This window comes from Hermetia illucens, chromosome 3 (genome assembly GCF_905115235.1).
Source record: "Hermetia illucens chromosome 3, iHerIll2.2.curated.20191125, whole genome shotgun sequence".
NCBI lineage: Eukaryota > Metazoa > Arthropoda > Insecta > Diptera > Stratiomyidae > Hermetia > Hermetia illucens.
Genome location: NC_051851.1, coordinates 103,003,206 through 103,022,252, shown reverse-complemented (window position 1 = coordinate 103,022,252; position 19,047 = coordinate 103,003,206). Strand labels below are relative to the sequence as shown.

At 41.1% G+C, this 19,047-nt stretch overlaps 1 protein-coding gene across 1 annotated transcript; it reads left to right on the top strand.

Moving 5' to 3' along the window:
- Nucleotides 1–13,293: 13,293 nt before the first annotated feature.
- On the top strand, nucleotides 13,294–18,509 carry LOC119652933 (complex I intermediate-associated protein 30, mitochondrial). Its single transcript, XM_038057323.1, has 4 exons — nucleotides 13,294–13,670; nucleotides 17,684–17,901; nucleotides 17,962–18,147; nucleotides 18,202–18,509. Exons 1-4 carry the CDS (start codon nucleotides 13,373–13,375, stop codon nucleotides 18,430–18,432), a joined length of 933 nt encoding a protein of 310 aa, XP_037913251.1. The 5' UTR covers nucleotides 13,294–13,372; the 3' UTR covers nucleotides 18,433–18,509.
- The last annotated feature ends 538 nt before the right edge of the window (nucleotides 18,510–19,047 follow it).

Here is a 19,047-nt window from a genome sequence, read left to right as displayed (position 1 = left end):
TTCATTCTACTGCCTCGTAGAAGGTACCCTTCTCCGACTCTGCAGTCCCCACACAAAGGGCATGAACGTTAATGGGGCTTATATTTCTGAATTTAAAATATATGGTGTAGTGACTCTTCTCCAAGAAACCGGTCCCCGCCCAGCGAATCTCTTGCAACGCTGTTATATCAGCCTATATTGGCTAGCTGCGGTGAATACATTACCAAAATGTTTTCCTATTTTTTGTTTAGAAAAGAAATACATTTTTTCTCACTCAAATTGCGATATTGTCCGCTCCAGCGACAGGCGGTGACCATTTAAGGTGGGGTGGACCACCCCCCATGAAGAGGAAAGGAAGTCGGGGGCCGCTCGTCGCGTAGGTGTCAGAATCGACTCGGAGATATTCCTCCCTATCAATCGCTCGGGCGTTAGTTTTTTTGGGATTTTGGTCCTTCCCTTATTAGGCCGTTAGGCATTTTAATTCCTTTGGGAATGAAATTTTCGGTGGTATCATTCCGCCTCGAGACTTGACGTCTCTACTAGAGTAGTTCACCTTGGGTGGCTTTATTTTTATTTTATTTTTTTGAGTATTGAATCTAGGCACGTGAGTAAAATCCCTGTGTGTGACAGGGCGATAATATGTGAGATGCAAGAACTCCGGCTATCATTTCGCCAAACTGCTAGCATTCAGGTTAGCTTCAGCACGTCCCATTTGGGTCCATATGTTACCTCGCGCAGTCGGTGTTCATCACTGCCAAACCTGTTAGGGGAGTTCATTTGGTTGACATTCTTGGTGACCGTGTTGGTGCCAAGGTGATACAAAAACTGGTATTCAAGTTCATCTGTTAGATTTGCGTATCTTAGAAAACGAAGCTGAACAATCGAGGACAGATTTAGACAAAATATTCTTGAAAGTCAGGGTATTGAAAAAAGCTCATTGCATTGCGAACTTGGGGGGTGTTTGCTGCCGCCTATATGTTTTATTCAACGCCGTGTATACAGACTTGATCAGGTTTTTAATTAAAAATTCCATCAAACATCCCCATAGGCAATTAGCTAAGGTGAATTTGAGGGCGTACAATTCCCATTTAAAATTCGCGGGAGAGATCGAGTGGAAGAAAAGGGGATATGACCCATACTATGAATAAGATCTAGAGGGCCTTCTAATGCGAAAAGGCAAGGAAAAGGTAATGTTAGAAAAAAAGCTAAACCACTTTATACATACGTCGGGCGAAAAGGTTAATCTGAATAGAACAGCGATACTTCTGAACTTCGTAGTGAATAAATCTAAACAAATCTTCAACAAGGACCAAGAGCAACTATTAAACATGGGCTTAAACTTTGCACTTCAACAAGCAAGTCTGCTGAAAAAACAGATCGCCATTGATATTGAGGGCAGACATTCAATTTGAAAGTAACAAATTAAAGAAGCAACACGTAATAATGTAGCTAGCATCCTTTCCTCACTTAATAAACGTGCCCTCAAGGAACTGCGGATAGTACAAAGGCAAAGAAAAGTCATGAATAAATTGATAGAAAGACCGGTATTTTATTTAAAAGCGGACAAAGGAAATGCGGTCGTAATTGTGGAGGAGACGGACTACGACGCGGCTATGCCTGAAAAACTTTGGACGGGAGGATTCTTTGAATTGAGGAAAGACCCTTTGCCGGATTAGATTAAACTGGAGGAAATCGTACCAAATGAATGTCGAAACATTATTGAGAAATTTGCGAAACTTGGAATGCCCAAACCCGTACTGCCAAGAATAAAGGGTCTACCAAAGATCCAGAAACCTGGCAACGAATTCCGGGAAATTGTTACAGCCACAGACTCGCCCACACAAAATATCGCCAAGTGGCTGTTGAATAAGTTTAAAGAACTAGGCGGTAGCGGGCAGTCGCTGGAAAATCCATTAGAAATAGCGAGGACCTCATTAGGAAACTAAAAGATGTGAAATTTAAGACACCGGATGAACGACTAGTGTAATTCGAAGAGGAGGCCTTGTTTCCAAGCATACCAGTGGAGGAGGCGCTTTTGTGTCTGAAGGAGTGGCTACTGAGTGGAAATCCCGCATCCTTGGCGTGGAAAAGAGAAACGGGGATGCTCATGAAACTTGCAGAGGTGTGCATGTCGGAGAACTACCTGGCATTCAGAGGGAAGTTCTACATGGAACCAGAAGGGTGGCAATGGGGAAGCCCCTTTCACCCTTTTTGAATAACGTATTCATGGACAAGATTGAGAATGATCTACATTCCAAAGAGCTGCTCCCAAAGATGTGGTCAACGTATGTAAATGACGTTTTCACCATTGTCCACGAAGGCAAAGTGAAGCAGATGCTGGAGGTGCTGAATAAGGTACATCGGGACCTTAGATTTACAATAGAAGTAGATGTCAATAGAGGACTCCCGTTTCTTGATTTAGAGCTCATTAGAAAGGAGAAGGGGATCTCTTTTGACATCTACAAGAAGTCTACACACGCCTCATTCACATAAAATGGCCTTTTCCATCCCGTGGTCCACTGATTGCTCACCGTGCCCCTCAGTAATCGATACCGGAGTGAAAAATGGCTTCCAACGGTCGATTATTGAAATAGTCATGTGGAAACAAACGAAACGCCACGAAATATGGACAATGACATCCCTCGTTAATTACTTGGAACACACATTTTGTTGAAACTGATATAAAGGATGGAAGGGTTAAATATCGACATGGTACCATCGAGTAGGATTTTGCAACTCAAAAGCAGGCTGGGGTCCCCCAAGGACCGCAAATTAAAATAGCGGGGGGACTGCTGGGATATATAAAGTAACATGTCCAGATCGTGAGAAATGGTACATAGGGCAAACTAAAAGACTGGTTTCTGCCAGACTGCCAGAATTTGCTGTATAGTTTGTTACCATTGCTGCCGAAACGCAAAGAAACTTGAAGGATTCTCCAGTCACGCATCAATTTCCCACATTCCTGTTAAAAACTAATTGACTACTTGAAAAGTAACAAGTAACAAACATTAAACAGACACCTTCAAGTACATAAGATTCAAATTGCTCCCCTGATAACGTCACTGCATTTTCTTCTCCGCCTTGTGAGAACTTAATTTTTAAACTATTATAACTAACAAATGAGCGTTGGTTTTTTTAAGGGATATGGTAATTTGGGAGATGAAACTACTTTTTCGGCGGGAGGTTAGATATTGTCTTCTATTTTTGGTTAAGCCAAAATTGATAGACCAGTAGCTTACTCCAAATTACAATTTTATTTTATAGTACATACTTCGGGAGCATTTCAGTAGCTTTGTACTGATGAATGGGGTAAGTTGCTCCCGAAATATATACATGCACCATAAAATAAAATTGTAATTTGTAATTGGTCTATCAATTTACTATTTGGCGTAAAAAAAACATATAGTCATTTTTTCACGCTGGTTGTTTATTGCACTTATCAGCAAACGACATCTACTGGAAAAGGGACATTCGACGTTGGACATCAACCGATAAACTGGAAACATTCTATTTGCAGCCTTATCTGCGATATTACGAATCTGCGCAAAGAAGCTCATCTTCGTGTTTATTATGACAGCGAGGCATTTCAGTGCCGCCTTCGATTTTCGATGGTCTTCCATCGTTTCACCAACCTGAATAGGGGCAACTGTGGGAATCTTCTTCTTGGTCAGAACAACGAATTCGGGTTTCTCTGAAGTATCCATCCATGCTTAATCATTTATCTGCTGGCTCGCCGCATTACTTTTCCCAGTGTGCGCTGCGCTTGTTCGGCCGTGCGTGCAGCAACTAGTACCGCAACACTCAACACCATTCAGATGCGGAAATGGTTGCTTTCGTGCCTAGAATGGTATAAATTGTCTCGCACAACGTAATCTTGTTGGCAACCTTCAACCCAAGCGCGGCATTTCGGATCCTTCGGGTAGATTTATCGTCTATTTGGCTACTTGGTCCGTTTGGTTTCTATCTCGCGGAATTCTTTCTGTTTCGCTTCGTCTCCTTTTATCAAATGATTGATCCTTCTCTGGAAGGCTGAAAGCCTTTTCCACGAGATGTCACTCTGGTGTAGTAAGATAACAGAGTGCAACAACCGTCAGCAATGCGCAACCTATTCCGAATGCCGTTTGTCAAATTATAACCATGCCGGGTTGTCATCGTCACCGCAGCTTACGTTAGTTCGCCACCATGTAGACCAACTGGTAAGTGTGTTTCGACAGGTTTTGAAAAAAAAATAAGGGTCGTTACTATCCGCATTAATTAATTAAATGACACGTTATGTTAAGTTATGTAATGTTAACATAAAAAAGGCAGATGGTGGAATTAGCAACGTGTTGAATAAATTAAATAGAAAATACCTTCAAGATCCTCAAAAATGTTCAGTTCCATATTTCCAACTTCAATTTAATGAAATGTTTCGTTTACCCTGGTAAAACATCTCCTGTTCATTCCTTTGTGGAGTATAGGGTAGCCTGTACAAGTGATAAGCTCACAGCAGTAAGATAAATACAAAACCAGCAGAAACATTCACAACGTTTGAGATTCGAACTCAGGGCAACGAGATCAAGAAGTCAACGTTCTAACCGCGTGAAAACTGTATACCTGAATATAAAATAATTCTTGTAGAAATGGAAGAAAGCTTGAATTTTCAAGATAGATATTTTATGCTAAGGCGACTGGAAAATACTAATTCTTCAAAATCTCAAGTTTCATTAATAAAAATATAACTAAGTAGCTTTCTCCTACTACAATATATTTAGCTGATTTAGTAGCTTAAGTACTGAGGAAGAGAGTAAGTAGCTCTCGAGATACGTATTTACTAACTATTAAAATATATTGTAGTAGGAGAAAGCTATCTAGTTTTATTTTTATTTAGAAGAACTTCAAGCATCGGAACGATAACTATTTCATTCTTAAAGCAAGTAAGCAAAATATTGTTTTTTAACAAACACTTTTCCTATGTTGCTAACGGTTCATTATGCAATCGTATTCCAAGCTTTCATATTGCCATCAATGACCTGATCTGGCTGTAGTCGGGAGGCCTTCAATTCACCATTTAGCGTATCAATCCACCGTTGTTTCGGTGGGCTTTTTGGTCGCTTACAGCGCTTACAGAAAAAACTTGTTACCAAGCTCCAACAGGAACCTCGGACTAGGGAATAACGATTTGCGCATTTTCTCATGGAACGTGCGCTCCCTGTACAGAGATGGAGCTGCCAAGCAACTAGTCGATACCTTGTCCCAATATAGGGCTGATGTAATAGCATTGCAGAAGATGCATTGGACAGGGACCGGTTTGCTGGAGAAGAGTCGCTACGCCATTTATTGTATTATAGTGGCCATCCAGTAAATCATTTGCTCGGAGTAGGTTAGGAGTAGCCAAAAAATGAAACCTGTTGTTATCGGCTTTGAAATCATAAGCGCATGGCTATGAACTCTGCACTTGTGAGGCAAATTTAGAACGATATCAAAATCATACTTTTCGGGATTTTAACAGTCAAGTAGGGACGGAGCCAATATCCAGACGATACGTTAGCTTCCATGACTTACATCAAAATAAAAATGATAACGGACTGCGTATTATTCAATTAACAGTGCCACACGAAATGGTTGTTTCAAGTACCTGGTTTGCGCGGAAAGCGGTTTACAAATAAACATGAGCTTCTCCAGACGGGACCACTTTCAACCAAATTGACCACGTGCTGATCGAACGGCGCCACCTCTCAGCCTTGATGAATGTCAGAACATATAGGAGGCCAATATAGACTCGGATCACTATCTCGTTGGCATGATGTTCCGGGCTCGAATAACAACACCACCCACAATCGCCTCTGACAATCAGGTGAGGGATAACACTGAAGCCATCCACAACACCTATAAGAGGGAATTGAATGCCATAATAACCGCAGTCAACAGAGATCCTGGAGATGCAGCATCAACAAATAATCTTCACAATCACCTGAAGAACGTTATCATAATGGCCGTATTTATTAAACATACTTGCCCCCAGCCACAAAAAGAGTCGAAATGGTTGGTTTGACGATGAATATAAACTAGCCACTTTGGCTCATCTGCCGAAACTACAACATTCCAAAAGGTGGAATCCTCATTCATGTGCTTCCTGGCGAAGTCGATTCAGCTTTCAGTGTTTGCCGTTGAAATGAAAGGCTCCTTGTCAGCTACTCAGCCGTTTAAATTATCGTCGCGCAGTGCTCGTCGGAGTGTTTCAGCACATCACGACTTTCTCAGTTTATCACGAAAGCTCCCTAACTACCAGATTTAGGGAGCACATGAAGTAGGCAGAGTTGGCTGTCAAGTACTCCCGAAAACCTACTAAATCTATGGTGGCCAAACATATGGTGGAATGCGGCCATAAAATAAGCGCCGAGGATTTGAAGACGCTAAAATGATATCTGATAGCCCTAGATCAGTTTACACAAATAAAAAATAATAATACCATAAGAAAGGTTACAGGCATAGTGAGTTGACTTCATATAAACCAGTTTTCACTTAAATATATATACTCCCCGCTTTATTTTCGCTAATGATGGAAATCATTTCTATGGTGCAATCTAACAAAACTCTTCAAGACAATTTTTAAAAAAAAAAATGTTTTTTTAATAAGCGTAAACGAATGGAAAAGTGACAAGTCCAGTCAAGAAACTTTAGTAAAACGCAAGAAACAGTTACTCTTCAAAATATCGAAGTGTCAAAATTAATTTCGGCCGTGAAATTTCAGAAGGACGGTGAAATATTGTTTCACTGGACGCTGGAAGCTTTTTTAGCTGCCCCAGAAGAGAATATTCGTAAGAAATACGTCGCCATCAGGTCTTTTCAATGTGAGTTACCATTTTTGAAGGTTGAACTTCAATCTTAATTAATAATATACAGGGTGCGGCAGCATAACTTCCTTTTTTTAAAATGCGCACCACTCAGTTAGTTGATGTCATAGCGGAGCGCTAGTGGTTTCGTTCAAGAGGGGATACTGTAAAGTTTTGTCCCGACACGGTTCAATCGCCATCATGCGTTGGAATAGTGAGGAGCGTGCCTTTGCCGTTGAGGTTTACTTTTCAAGCGGATGTTCGGTTATTGCAACACAGCGTGTATTTCGGAATCGCTTTAATTTAGCCCCGTTGGCTCCCGTCCCAGACCGCAAATCAATTGTTACATGGGTCACTACATTCAGACAAACTGCAAGTGCGACAAAAGAAAGAACTGGAGTCCCTCGGCCCGTTAGATCACCTGAGAACATTGAAGCAGTGAGAGCGTCAATGTTGCGATCGCCACGGCGTTCTGCGCGCAAACACGCATCTGCCCTTGGACTATCCGATCGCTCTGTGAGAAGAATTCTTCGTGATGATCTTCATTTTCATCCCTATAAGATGGCGATAGTGCAGGAACTTTCAGAACGTGACTTCAATTCTCGGATGAACGCGTGTGAGCTTCTTCTTGATATCGTTCCCGAGGGTGCTATTGTTGTTGTCCAACAAGACGGTGCAACAGCACACACTTCAAGAGCATCGATGGCTGTTTTGAGGGAACACTTTCCAGAGCGCCTTATCTCAATTAGAGGCGATTTGGAATGGTCGACACGCTCTCCCGATCTGTCCCCTTGTGATTTTTTTTCTATGGGGTTTTTTGAAATCCCGTGTTTATGTGAACCGTCCAAGAAGCCTACAAGATTTGAAGACCAACATCCAAGAAGAAATTGCCAACATAACACCTGCTATGCTAACAAGAGTCATGACAAACGCCAGAAATCGGTTTACGCAATGTATGGAGAATGGGGGACGTCACCTAACAGATTTGATCTTCAAAACAATGTAAATAAAAACTTTAGACATGTACCTACATTATAAAAAATAAATAAATATTTTCCGATGCATACAATAGTTTTTATTGAGTTTTGAAAAAAGGAAGTTATGCTGCCGCACCCTGTATGACTGCGTTTGAATTTTGTGACATTGTTATTAATTTTCCATGTTTCAGTTGAAGAAAGATCATGAGTATTAGATGCAGTTCTCATTAGATCCTACTTTCAAAGCCTCAGAACGACTCAACTTAGGAAAATTCGACCTGCAACTGCAAACTTGCAAAGAAAACTTATCTCAGCAAATATTCTGCAGCAGATAAATGAGCTTAATACGAATCAAATCACGATCAGTGCGAATCCGATATTTTGGGGAATTTTCCAGAAACGTATATTCTATTGCCACACAGGAAAAAACGCGAGTAAAGCTTCTTGTGTTCGAGCGTTATTTCCACCAAAGCCGTGCAGACATTATTCTTCCTGCACTCTCTCCACTACATTGTCCCCATAACTTTTACGCAATTGCAAGTCCCAACTTTAAAACTCGGAAGTAGCAAACTCTAAACTGTATGCTTTCACGTAGATAAGATTAAAAAAATTCAGTGGCGTCACATGAAGTGTCAGTCAATCACCGCGTTTTCTTCCCCGCCTTAATTAATAAATGAGTGTTCCGAATTGTTTTTTTTTCAACGGATATGGTAATTGGACAGGTAAAACTACTATTTTCGCCAAAAAAACATACAGTTCTTTTCTAACTGGGGGTTCTATCCCACAAGATCACCACACCGGCGAAATGCAGAAATTAGTACTAACCACAATTGTGGATTGTACCAAACAAGGGAGACAATTCCGGACAAACTAAATGAAAAGCAGTAACGATTTATCGCATCGCTATTGGCGATAAATACCTAATTTCAAACATAGAAGATTTGGTTAATAAATAAACTATTTTAAAACTATAGATTTAGGAGAGGGATTCCACCGAACTCTAATGAAAGAAATATATCGCATTAAAGCGGCATGCGGCATTTGTGACACATTATGGAAGCTATGAGTACATTAGAATACATTAATGGCTTAAGAATGCGACTTTTCAACAAATGGTAAATATCATCTTGAAAGAGTCTTCTTTTTCTTCTTCTTCTTCAGCTTTTGTCCCATACAGAAGAAGGAGCTTGATTTGAATGGAGTGAAAAGGCTCAAATCATTATCCACTGTATCAAGCTATCGTTGTTTCGGTCGCTTTTTCAATCGTTTCCCATCGAATTACATGCCTATACCATCGAAGCCACCTCTCTCGCAATTTTTCCACGATCGATGTAGCCCCATATCGATTGCGAATATTCTCATTTTGGGTGTGATCATGGCATGTTACGCCACTGGTCTAAAGCAACATATTCGTCTCCGTTACCGCGAAACACCGTTCATTGTCATTGTCGGCTAACACTTAGAACCAAAGAGGGCGTCAGGCAAACAGCACGGCGGTGATTTTTGGATTTGAGATGCTTATTGATACGTGGATCATAAAGAACACCAGTTGTCTAATGTCAATTCGTCGAAGTTGCGCTGATGTGTGAAGCAATTTCGGAACGCAGTTCATTGATAAGCATTGTTCTGGGGTATTTTATTAGTTCAGTTCTGGGCAGGTCACTGCTACTGATAGTGATAGTGCTGTTTCATTAGGATCGGTCGACAAAAATTCTGTTTTTTATATTCAATCTGCGCCCACGTTGAATGGGGCATTCTATTTCATTCATTTCATTTTTGAACAAGTTGTTCAAGAGCAGCTTTGCTATGCGACGTTAGGAAAACATCATCTGCATGGAGCAGTGTATAGGCCGCTACACGTTGGATGTTTCGTGTGACAGTGTCCACAGCAAAAACAACGAGGAGAAATAGAAGGGCGACGGAGATACGAAGTAGTTTTGATATGATAAGGTGGTAGAGAAATTTAACCCAGCGCACGAAAAGATCTACGAGTAGATCCAGAAATACAATATAAGCACGACTACAACCCTCATGAAACTCCCACATAGGTGCCAACCGCAAATAATTGGGCGGAAAACACATGTTCAGGAATTCTTTTAAGACATATGAACTCGGATGGATAACCCGGTTTCCAAGGTACCAGATACGGTGAGGCTTCGTGGCCGGAGCCACTTCAGATGAGTCCCGAGTAGACTCGGGTCTAATCGGCCAAGGCCTCACGACCACCAAGTCAATGTGAATACAGCGTTTTCTGATGCTACCATCTGAAGGTTCTTCCATCCTGTCCCTTTGATGTTGACTCGACTAATAGAGTGCTGCTCCATCTGCTTGCGTCCACCTTAGAGTATCAGTAACGCTGACAGGTGGAACTGCCCCAGATGTAGACGTGGAGTATAAATTCTTCCATTGAAATTTGTTCGAAATATTGCCGCTATCTATCGGTCGCGGCTCGTCGATTGGTAAGCAAAATACCTTCTTGTTCTTGTCGTCAAGACAACTGAAATGGTCAATATCTCGTGCTGGCTTTTGAGAAGTCGATACAGATCTCTTTCGCCGTCCCGAGTATTTAGTTTATTGTAAAGATGTTTGTAATGGACTGCGCGGGTAACAGCGATCGCTTCCTTTATTTCCCGGTTACCATTCTTGTAAATTTGCCATTGGGCAGTGTTTTATCGCCGAGAAAATTGTGAAGGAGGCGTTTCCTCTCATGCGCCCTCATTTGGGCCACTTGAACCGCTTACCAGGCTTGGTGAACCTGGAGGTTGCATAGGCCGCTTTGTGATTCCACAATTTTTCGACTTTCGCAATGTTGCCAATCAACTCGTAAGTGAAATCATTTCTTCTTTCTTCTTACGAAATCGCCACAATTTAATGCGTGGTGAGCCAGTGCATTTCTCATGCTTTTATCGATAGTTTGATTCACAAGATAGCAATCAATGGCCGATGTTGAGGTGCGATGATCTGATAGGGAACTACTTTGCGGTAAGCGACGATTATAAGATATTCTCCGCTATCTTGCTAGGTCGGATAGCCCCATACGCCTAGAACATCATTGGCCCACACCAAAGAGGCTTCACTCCAGGCAAATCAGCAACAGATCAGATTTTCTCTCTGCGGCAAGCGAATATGGGCAACAGTTGCACCATCTATTAATCGACTTTAAAGCCGCCTATGGTAGCATAGCCAGGGTAAAACTGTACACGGCCATGAGAGAATTCGGTATTCCGACGAAATTGATAAGACTGACTAGGTTGACTCTGACCAATGTGCGAGGCCAGATAAAAGCAGCAAGATCACTCTTAAGATCATTCGACATCAACAACGGTCTACGAAAAGGGGATGCCCTATCATGCATCCTCTTTAATCTGGCCCTCGAAAAAGTGATCCGTGATGCTGATGTAAATGCAAGAGGTACAATCCTCTTTAAGTCCACCCAACTACTGGCCTATGCTGACGATATCGATATCATGGGAAGAACCACCCGAGACGTACAAACTGAATTCATCCAGATCGAGCAGGCGGCGCGGCGATAACAGCTTCGATGATGAAATCCGCGCATGGTTGTTGTCAGCCAACAGAGCCTATTTCAGCTTTCAAAAACTGTTCCGCTCGAAACATCTCACCATAGGGTCAAAGCTCTTACTGTACAAAACAATGACCTTACCAGTCCTCATGTATTGCTCGGAGACTTGGGCTCTTACCAAGAAGAATTGCGCACTCTTGGCCGCGTTGGAGAGAAGAACCCTCCGAAGAATTTTTGGGCCCGTACATGAGGATGGATGATTCTGTAGCCTACATAACGACGAAATCTATGAGCGATACCTTGACCGTCCGGTTGTGGATAAAATCCGGCTCAATAGTTTACGGTGGGCGGGTCACTTAATCCGTATGGATGAGGATTATGCAGCCCGGAAAGTCTATAAGGGCAATATCTATGGTAGAAAAAGAAGACGAGGCAGACCCTGCCTAAGATGGAGCGATGACGTAGGCCAGCACGCCAGACAGCTTTTAGGGATATCGAATTGATGGACCTCGGCGCAAAACCGGGATTTCTGGAGTTCCTTATTAAGGCAGGCCTAGACCGGATACCGGTTGTTGCGCCGTTGATGATGATGACGGTTACAGGTGTTTGTGTGTAATAGTTGCCAGGAGGCATCTTTCTCGGCATCGTACGTGGACTAACAAAATAGAAAGGTTTTTAGTAATTTTTACGGCGCTCGCGTTCTTTGTTACAGCCTTTGGGACTGTACCACTGTGTTTCTTGTAAAGTGCAATCTTGATCCATCGATTACGTCCAGCAATTTCGAAATCCGATAAGCGATGCGCTATCATTCTTCTCAGAGCGTTCTTCTCAAAGGAATTGGCAAATTTTTGGGTGTCAGGGTCCATGTTTACCATTCGTAGCATAGCACAGGCCTTGCTATTGTTTTCGTTAATTCGTAAAACAACTTCTTTTGCTGCTTTGTCAAGATTTATAAAAATCTCCTTTGCTGATGTAAAAGATCACATCATGATGTTTATAAAGTCCGCATATTCGACGATTTGGCATAATTTATTTCTGTTTTGTTCTTAAAAAAGCAGATTGTTTTTTAGATTGGGGACAATCCTAGTATATTTCGACATTTCGGGAGCAAGTTGCTCCCTCCCTCAGTGCGTAAACGTAAAATCAAGCACTGTAAGGCATATAGTTTTTCCAGGCTACGGTAAAATTACTTTTTGCTTTCAGTACATACATACATATGTTGGCAAGCCCTAGTGATATGTATAATATTTTTAATAAAAATTTTGCTTCCCAACCGAAAAATTGTAAAAAAAACTAGCAAAGTTGCGATATTTGTTCAAAAAAGTATTAACTGTTTAATAACAGTATATTAATACTGTTCTCTAACAGATATATATTCCTTTGAATATAGGTTTCAATTTACAGCATCATATTGAAAAGTTTGGTGATCGAATGCTTGATCGCATCAACTGACCAATTGACGCGGTTTGATATCGTCAACTTTTCTGTGGCGTTAATGCAACGTATTCGCAAGTGTGGCTCCAAGTGAGGTTCAAATGTCCACTTTTCGAAGATGATGTTGCGTGTAAGGATAAGGAGCCGGTGTTTATAGGTGCATGAGGAAAACATTGTGACACAAAGCTGGCGCTTTCGGAGGTATAATCTGGAATTGAGGCGGTTATTGTATATGATAAAATTGATGTGGAGACATGATATGAAATGATGATGTATGTGATAAAATACGATAGTACACAGATGGCGCCTTTACGGAGATAATTCAACCCTTGATGTTCGAAGTTGATTTCAATCAAAGCTAATATTTTTTTATTGAACATCATTTACTGAACATCTTGAACATACCCATGGTTGGGTTGTTGCCACACCGATTAAGGAATGGATGTCTCTAACTGAGCTGGGTCGGGTACTTTAAATGCTATTACCACCCAGTTTTGCTAATCACTTCTAGTGCTTTTTGTATAGCGATATATTCGGTTGACAACCTCTTCTGCGCAAACAAGAAGAAGATCGAGATGACAGTTTGACTGATATGATAAGCTGGAGCGGCGAGCTGGTATTCCTGCACATATCTTGGCTCGGAGATGCTACTGATTTTGAGTCGAGCGAGGTATGGTCGCCTTTTAGCTACTGAAGTGGCAGCGGGGTTGACATCAAAAAAAGTCGATGCATATCCACACTCTAGATTTTTACACACATCCCCGCCGCTGAGCACTTTCTGGGAACGGGATAAGAAAAGTGGCTACAAAACTGAACTCCCGCTTCCATCGAAAAAGCAGCTGATTTTGGATGGCTTTAAGGAACTGAAAAGCGAAATAGCCTTGTGGAGGGAAGAAATGAAAGAGAAACTAGCAACGGATCCACTCTTACTTTACCGTCCCGGTAAGTATTGGTTATCGACAGTGAACACCATTCTAATTGTGAGAGGGTAAAGACCAAAACAAAAGGAACATTAAACACATTTGGCAACGGCAAAATATTCTAAGCATTAATTGAGTTGGGAGGGAGACGGGTGTTTTTCCTTAATTGTTCAGGGAGGAACTTTCGCATGAGTGTTATCCTGGTTCCACACGGTTGGCCCTTACCGCATTCCACAAATCTGCAGAAATGTTTGGCGGAGCTAACGTAGTCATCCACACGTTTGCAAGATTTGTGTTTTTTGAGCAGGCAAGCAAATTGCCTTCGATTTGTCCAACAACCGACACTTGATCGGTATGCTGACAAGCGCTTGCAAAACTACACAAGCCAAGTCAAACACTATCTACACGTTTGAATTTGGCATGGGTTGTTCAAATAAATCTGAAGTGTCTTTATGCTTACTGTTTTTATTGATTTTTATATAGAAAAATCAGGTAATTACATTATTTTGATCACGCCTCCGTTATTATTTATTCCACTGACCTCATTTTAAAGGCCTTGTCGAGTACTTTAAAAGAGCTTTGTTCGTACAAATCTACAGAATTGATGAACGATCTGTTCAGTACAATGAGCGAAGATGCGGAAGTGCTGATAGAAAAGAAGGTGATACTTGTATTGTTGTGAATTTCTATGATAAATTAGTAAACTCCAAGAAATTTAAATTTTTTATAAAGTATTTTTCCATAATTTACTTTTCTATTGGTTTCCTGCAGCTCTCATGCATGTCTGTCATGCCCCAACATTATCTTTTTTAGGTTGCATTGATGTGCTAAAACAAGGACGGTACTAGCTCGTCTGGCTATTTCCATGCTATATGTTCTTATACGAGAACACAAGTTTAATAATGGCCATGGAGATTGAGAGACCTCCACAAAAAATCCTACGATCACCTCAAATAATATTTGTTCTTCTAAGGACTGCATCGTCGTGTCCTGAGAAATGCTGATGGCATTTTATTTTTTCTAAATAAGAATGAGACATTACTCCTCTTTAGAAGTACAGTTCTCGAAGTGTAAAATACTCCCCCCCAGTGAGGTAAGACTTTGTCAAGGGAATAGCAATTACGTTAAGAAATATTCATATACGTATATGAAGTGCATTAAAGGCATCGATCAATTTGCATGTTTCCACAGCGTCCCTGACAAAGAAGCGAAGATGTTACGTTTGATCATTGGTGTAACACGGCATGATCACGTCCGAAATAGGGATTTCCGCCATTGATAAAGGGTTGCACCGATCATGGAAAAATTGCAAGAGAGGCTTCTTCGATGGTATTGTCACGTTATTCGTGCCCACTTAGGAGCCGGATAAGGAAATAGTCAGTATCAGCATGCTTTCGATTCAGCCACGCAACTAAATTGCCAATAACCCGCACAGCACATATCTGCCTCTTGTCTCGTTTTGCCAAGAACGTTGCCATTACTTTAGTGTGCATTGGCCCTTCTACGAGTCCTCTCTTGGGGTGTTTCCCTTCGGTTTATACATGGCCTTATATTTTTACCAAGAAAGACAATGGGAATTACTCTCGCAATCACCATCACAGCCAGAGAGCACAGAGACAGTGCGATAGGCAGACGCCACCCGCACAGCTTCTGTATCTTTACTTGCGCAAGATGTTTACGATATACCTCCTTACCAAGAGCGTCAATTCATACTTCCGCGCCGTAGAGCAGAATAGACTGCGCTGCATTCATTAGAAGCCGTCGCTTGTTAGATATGTCTACTTAATGCCGAAAATCCAGATGCAGCCTTGTCCGCTGCTGCTTAACCGTTGATTTTGATTTGATTATCGATTCGTTGATCGATATGGGTTGAGGTTCCTCTTTTAGTCAGGATGACTTCTTGGGTTTTTTTTTCCAGCGCCGAGCAGTGGATCTGGCCGATGTTGGAAGACCGCGCTACAATGTGATTGTGCTACATGCCTCCTCCCAGTCTTTGAAGCCTTGGTTCAAACGGCAGAGTTTGCGACACTCCTTCCGAAGCTCAGCAACTTCCATCGTTTACCAAAAGAAAAAAGTTTTGTCACATCTCGATGACCTCTTTGGCGTGGAACCTCCGCAGGTTGTCGTATTTTTTGCTAGTTCTGCGAATTACTTTTCTTTCTCATAAACAGTGTACTAGAGCTGTTTTATATCTGTCTGTCGTTCAGTAGTGGAAAACATTTCTGTTGTGGGTGAAAAAACAATTTTGAAATCCACCAGAGACTTCAGATTCAAAGAGAAACTAAATTATGTTTGTCATTGATGCCCTTTATTGGAGGAAAATTTTCGGGCTTGTCGGTCTCTCCACGGAATTATTCCTTGTAGCCCCTGCTGTTTTCGCAGAGATGCTGTTTTGGTTTATATCAAAATTTTGGGAGCCCAGCATTAAAGAGCCTGATCAACATGGAGTAAACTGGTTTCCGCTCTGAATCCTATACTGACCATTCTAGCCTTCCTCGGATTATTGTGGAGACATGTGTGAGTTTATATCGCCGAGAGCATTTTGGAAATACTAATAGTCATTATGAAAGCGACCTATGATGACACAAAAATCTCGGAAGAATTTGAAGTGCATAACGGATTCGGCCAGGATTGTATTTTTCGCCGATAATATTTCTTCTTCCCTACAATAGTCTTGGACTCGCTACTAAACAGATCGACTACGCTAAATGGCTCTGGATTCGGAGAAGAAGGGAAATAGAATCGGACTGAAGAAAAAGAGTTCTCAATCTAATGGGTCATCGCACTCTTTCTGTCTGCTTATGTGTACAGAGCACTCAAGGTGTCGTTCAACGTTTATATCTAGGGAACTTTGTTTTGTCAACAGTATATGGAAAGTTATCCTCATCATTATGCGAAAGCTCTAATTTTCATCAAATAAAGCAACTTTTTCGGTGTGTTGATGAAATATCCTTGGCTCTGGTGCTGGGACGTTGGAAGTGGTTACGTTATGCAATGGAACAGCAGCAGCAATATATTTGGTTGATGCGCAATGCAATCATATAATGAAATAATAATGATTTTTTGAAAATAGTAATGGGCCTCTAAAGGTACTTAATTTATTTCCTTATGTAACGAGAAGACAACGCCACAGCCGTAGCCAGCAAACGGAAGTATGTCTCAGTCTCTCTCGAAACGATTCGAGAAAGATAATGTAAATAAGCTTTTCTGAATCTATGTTAACTAAAGGTTAACTTTTCTATAATTGGTATAAATTTTTTCCTTGACTTCGAAACGTTTGCGCTTGGAGATTCACATGGCAAAACGAATGCCATCCTTTCGTGGATGCGGATTTCTACAAGACTTGTGTAGTCAGCCATTGGGATGCGGCTGCACCAAAATGCTTTTTCATCTTGAAATTCTAAAGTGGAATGACTTCTGCTGAAATTCAGCCTTTTGCATTGCAACGTACTGCCATCTCTTTCCGTCATGCACATACATTGTGGTGTCATATGTGGGCAGGCTGATTTTTGGGATGATACTCGCAACTTCAGATTGAACGAATATTTAGCACTATAGGCTGAACTAATTTGGTTGCAAACAATAGGCTTTCTCCTTCCCCATGCGGCATTGTACTTTGCACAGTAGCGTTAGCAAAGTCGTATCCAAGGTCAGAACTTATTTCTCAAGACTGATATGGAAATCGGTCCAGACTGAGGAGCTGTACAATTGGGCAAGGTGGGAGTATTTACGACAATACAATGGTGAGGGGCTGGTAGATTTCCCAAAATCCGTTCCTTCCACAGTTTTCTGATTGACGGAACATTATTCAAGCACACAGCTTGGCAATAAGCTTCTATATCGTATTCATAAATGTAGAATGAAATATGTTTTTCTCGAAATGACCTGTTTTCAGACTTGCGTTTTCAAGATGAATGAGCATGATTACTCTAATTTGAGAAAGAAGATGCAGAATTCACCTGAAGATGATAATTTTTGAACATGTCAAACGATTGTTTCGAGATCTTTATTATTTATTTTGTTAATTACTATCAGGTGAGGTGGACGTTGCGTTTTCATTTAAAAATGACAAAGACTTGGAAAAATGGACGACAACTACTGACAAAGATCACAATGAGGGCTTTAGTGAAGCAACTCTGGAAATAAGCCCTGCGGGTCATGGGCTATTTCATGGTCACGTAGATTCCCGCTTGCTGAAAGATGGTAAAATAAAGAAAAGTGGCTATGCTAATATTCGAACAAAACGAGTCCGGGTAAGTGAAAAACATACTAAACAATAGTTTTTTCCCGAATAAGCTTTCGTTTATTTGTAGAAATCATTCAAACGTGAAACAACATATGACTGGGAGCCATATAATAGTTTGGTATTACGAGTGCGGGGCGATGGCCGATCTTATTTACTAAATATTCACTGTGAAGGTTATTTCGATCTTCTTTGGAACGACGTTTATCATTACGTATTGTATACTAGGGGCGGCCCTCATTGGCAAGTGGCGAAAGTAAGATTGATTTACTTCAATTTTCGGTTTTGATATCAACTTTGATTTTCGCAGATACCATTTTCGAAATTCTTCTTTGCTTCGAAGGGGCGGGTGCAGGACCGCCAAACCCCAATTAAATTAAATCGAGTTACACATTTTGGTATTTCAGTTGGTGCCAGGGGTGGACATGATGGTCCCTTCAGTTTAGAGGTTGATTATATTGGCTTAGAATTTGATCCGAAGCACCGAGAAGAGTTTGCCTATGAAATGTATCAAATGCCAAAATACATGGTTGCGACATAATGTAAACATGTGAAAATAGTTGAATTGTTTTTGTTATTAATAAAGATACGATCATCAATGTTCATTTTCACAACAAAGTCAAAGAGGTAATTTTCGTTTCTTTGCCATCGATATATACTAATAATCATGCAATCAGTTTCGCCTCTTCTAGTATAGGATTACGCTCATCCTTCTTGCACAAATATTTAAACTCTCATCAAGAGCCAGTGCCTTTGTTTGAATGGGAAGCACTGTAGTGAATGTGAATGTATAGCGTTTGTTTTAGCTGGCATATGGAGCGTTTGAACTTGATATATTTATTAAAAAGGTAATTTTGTAGGCCGAGAGACATGTGTCAAAAGTCAGCACCAGGGCTCCCAGGACCTCGAAAATTTCTTTTGTGTTAATGGTATGTTGCTTGTATGTCGTACAAGCCGCGACAAAAGATGCCTTGAATACTTCGAGAACATATCAATAACGGCGCATTCGATACTTGCGCAAATAATGTCAACATTAGCAACAACAACAGCGAATCGACCTATCAGGATCAGAGAAGTTGAATGCAATGTGGAAAGCAAAACGCTGGGACTCAATCGAATTAATGAAGATGGTAGAATACCAACTGATTGACAAGAC

Coding starts and splice junctions, on each gene's coding strand:
- LOC119652933 (XM_038057323.1), top strand. CDS start 13,373: ATGCTACTGATTTTGAGTCGAGCGAGGTATGGTCGCCTTTTAGCTACT. Junction 17,902..17,961: donor TTCGAACAAAACGAGTCCGG/GTAAGTGAAAAA, acceptor GTTTATTTGTAG/AAATCATTCAAACGTGAAAC. Junction 18,148..18,201: donor CTCATTGGCAAGTGGCGAAA/GTAAGATTGATT, acceptor TGATTTTCGCAG/ATACCATTTTCGAAATTCTT.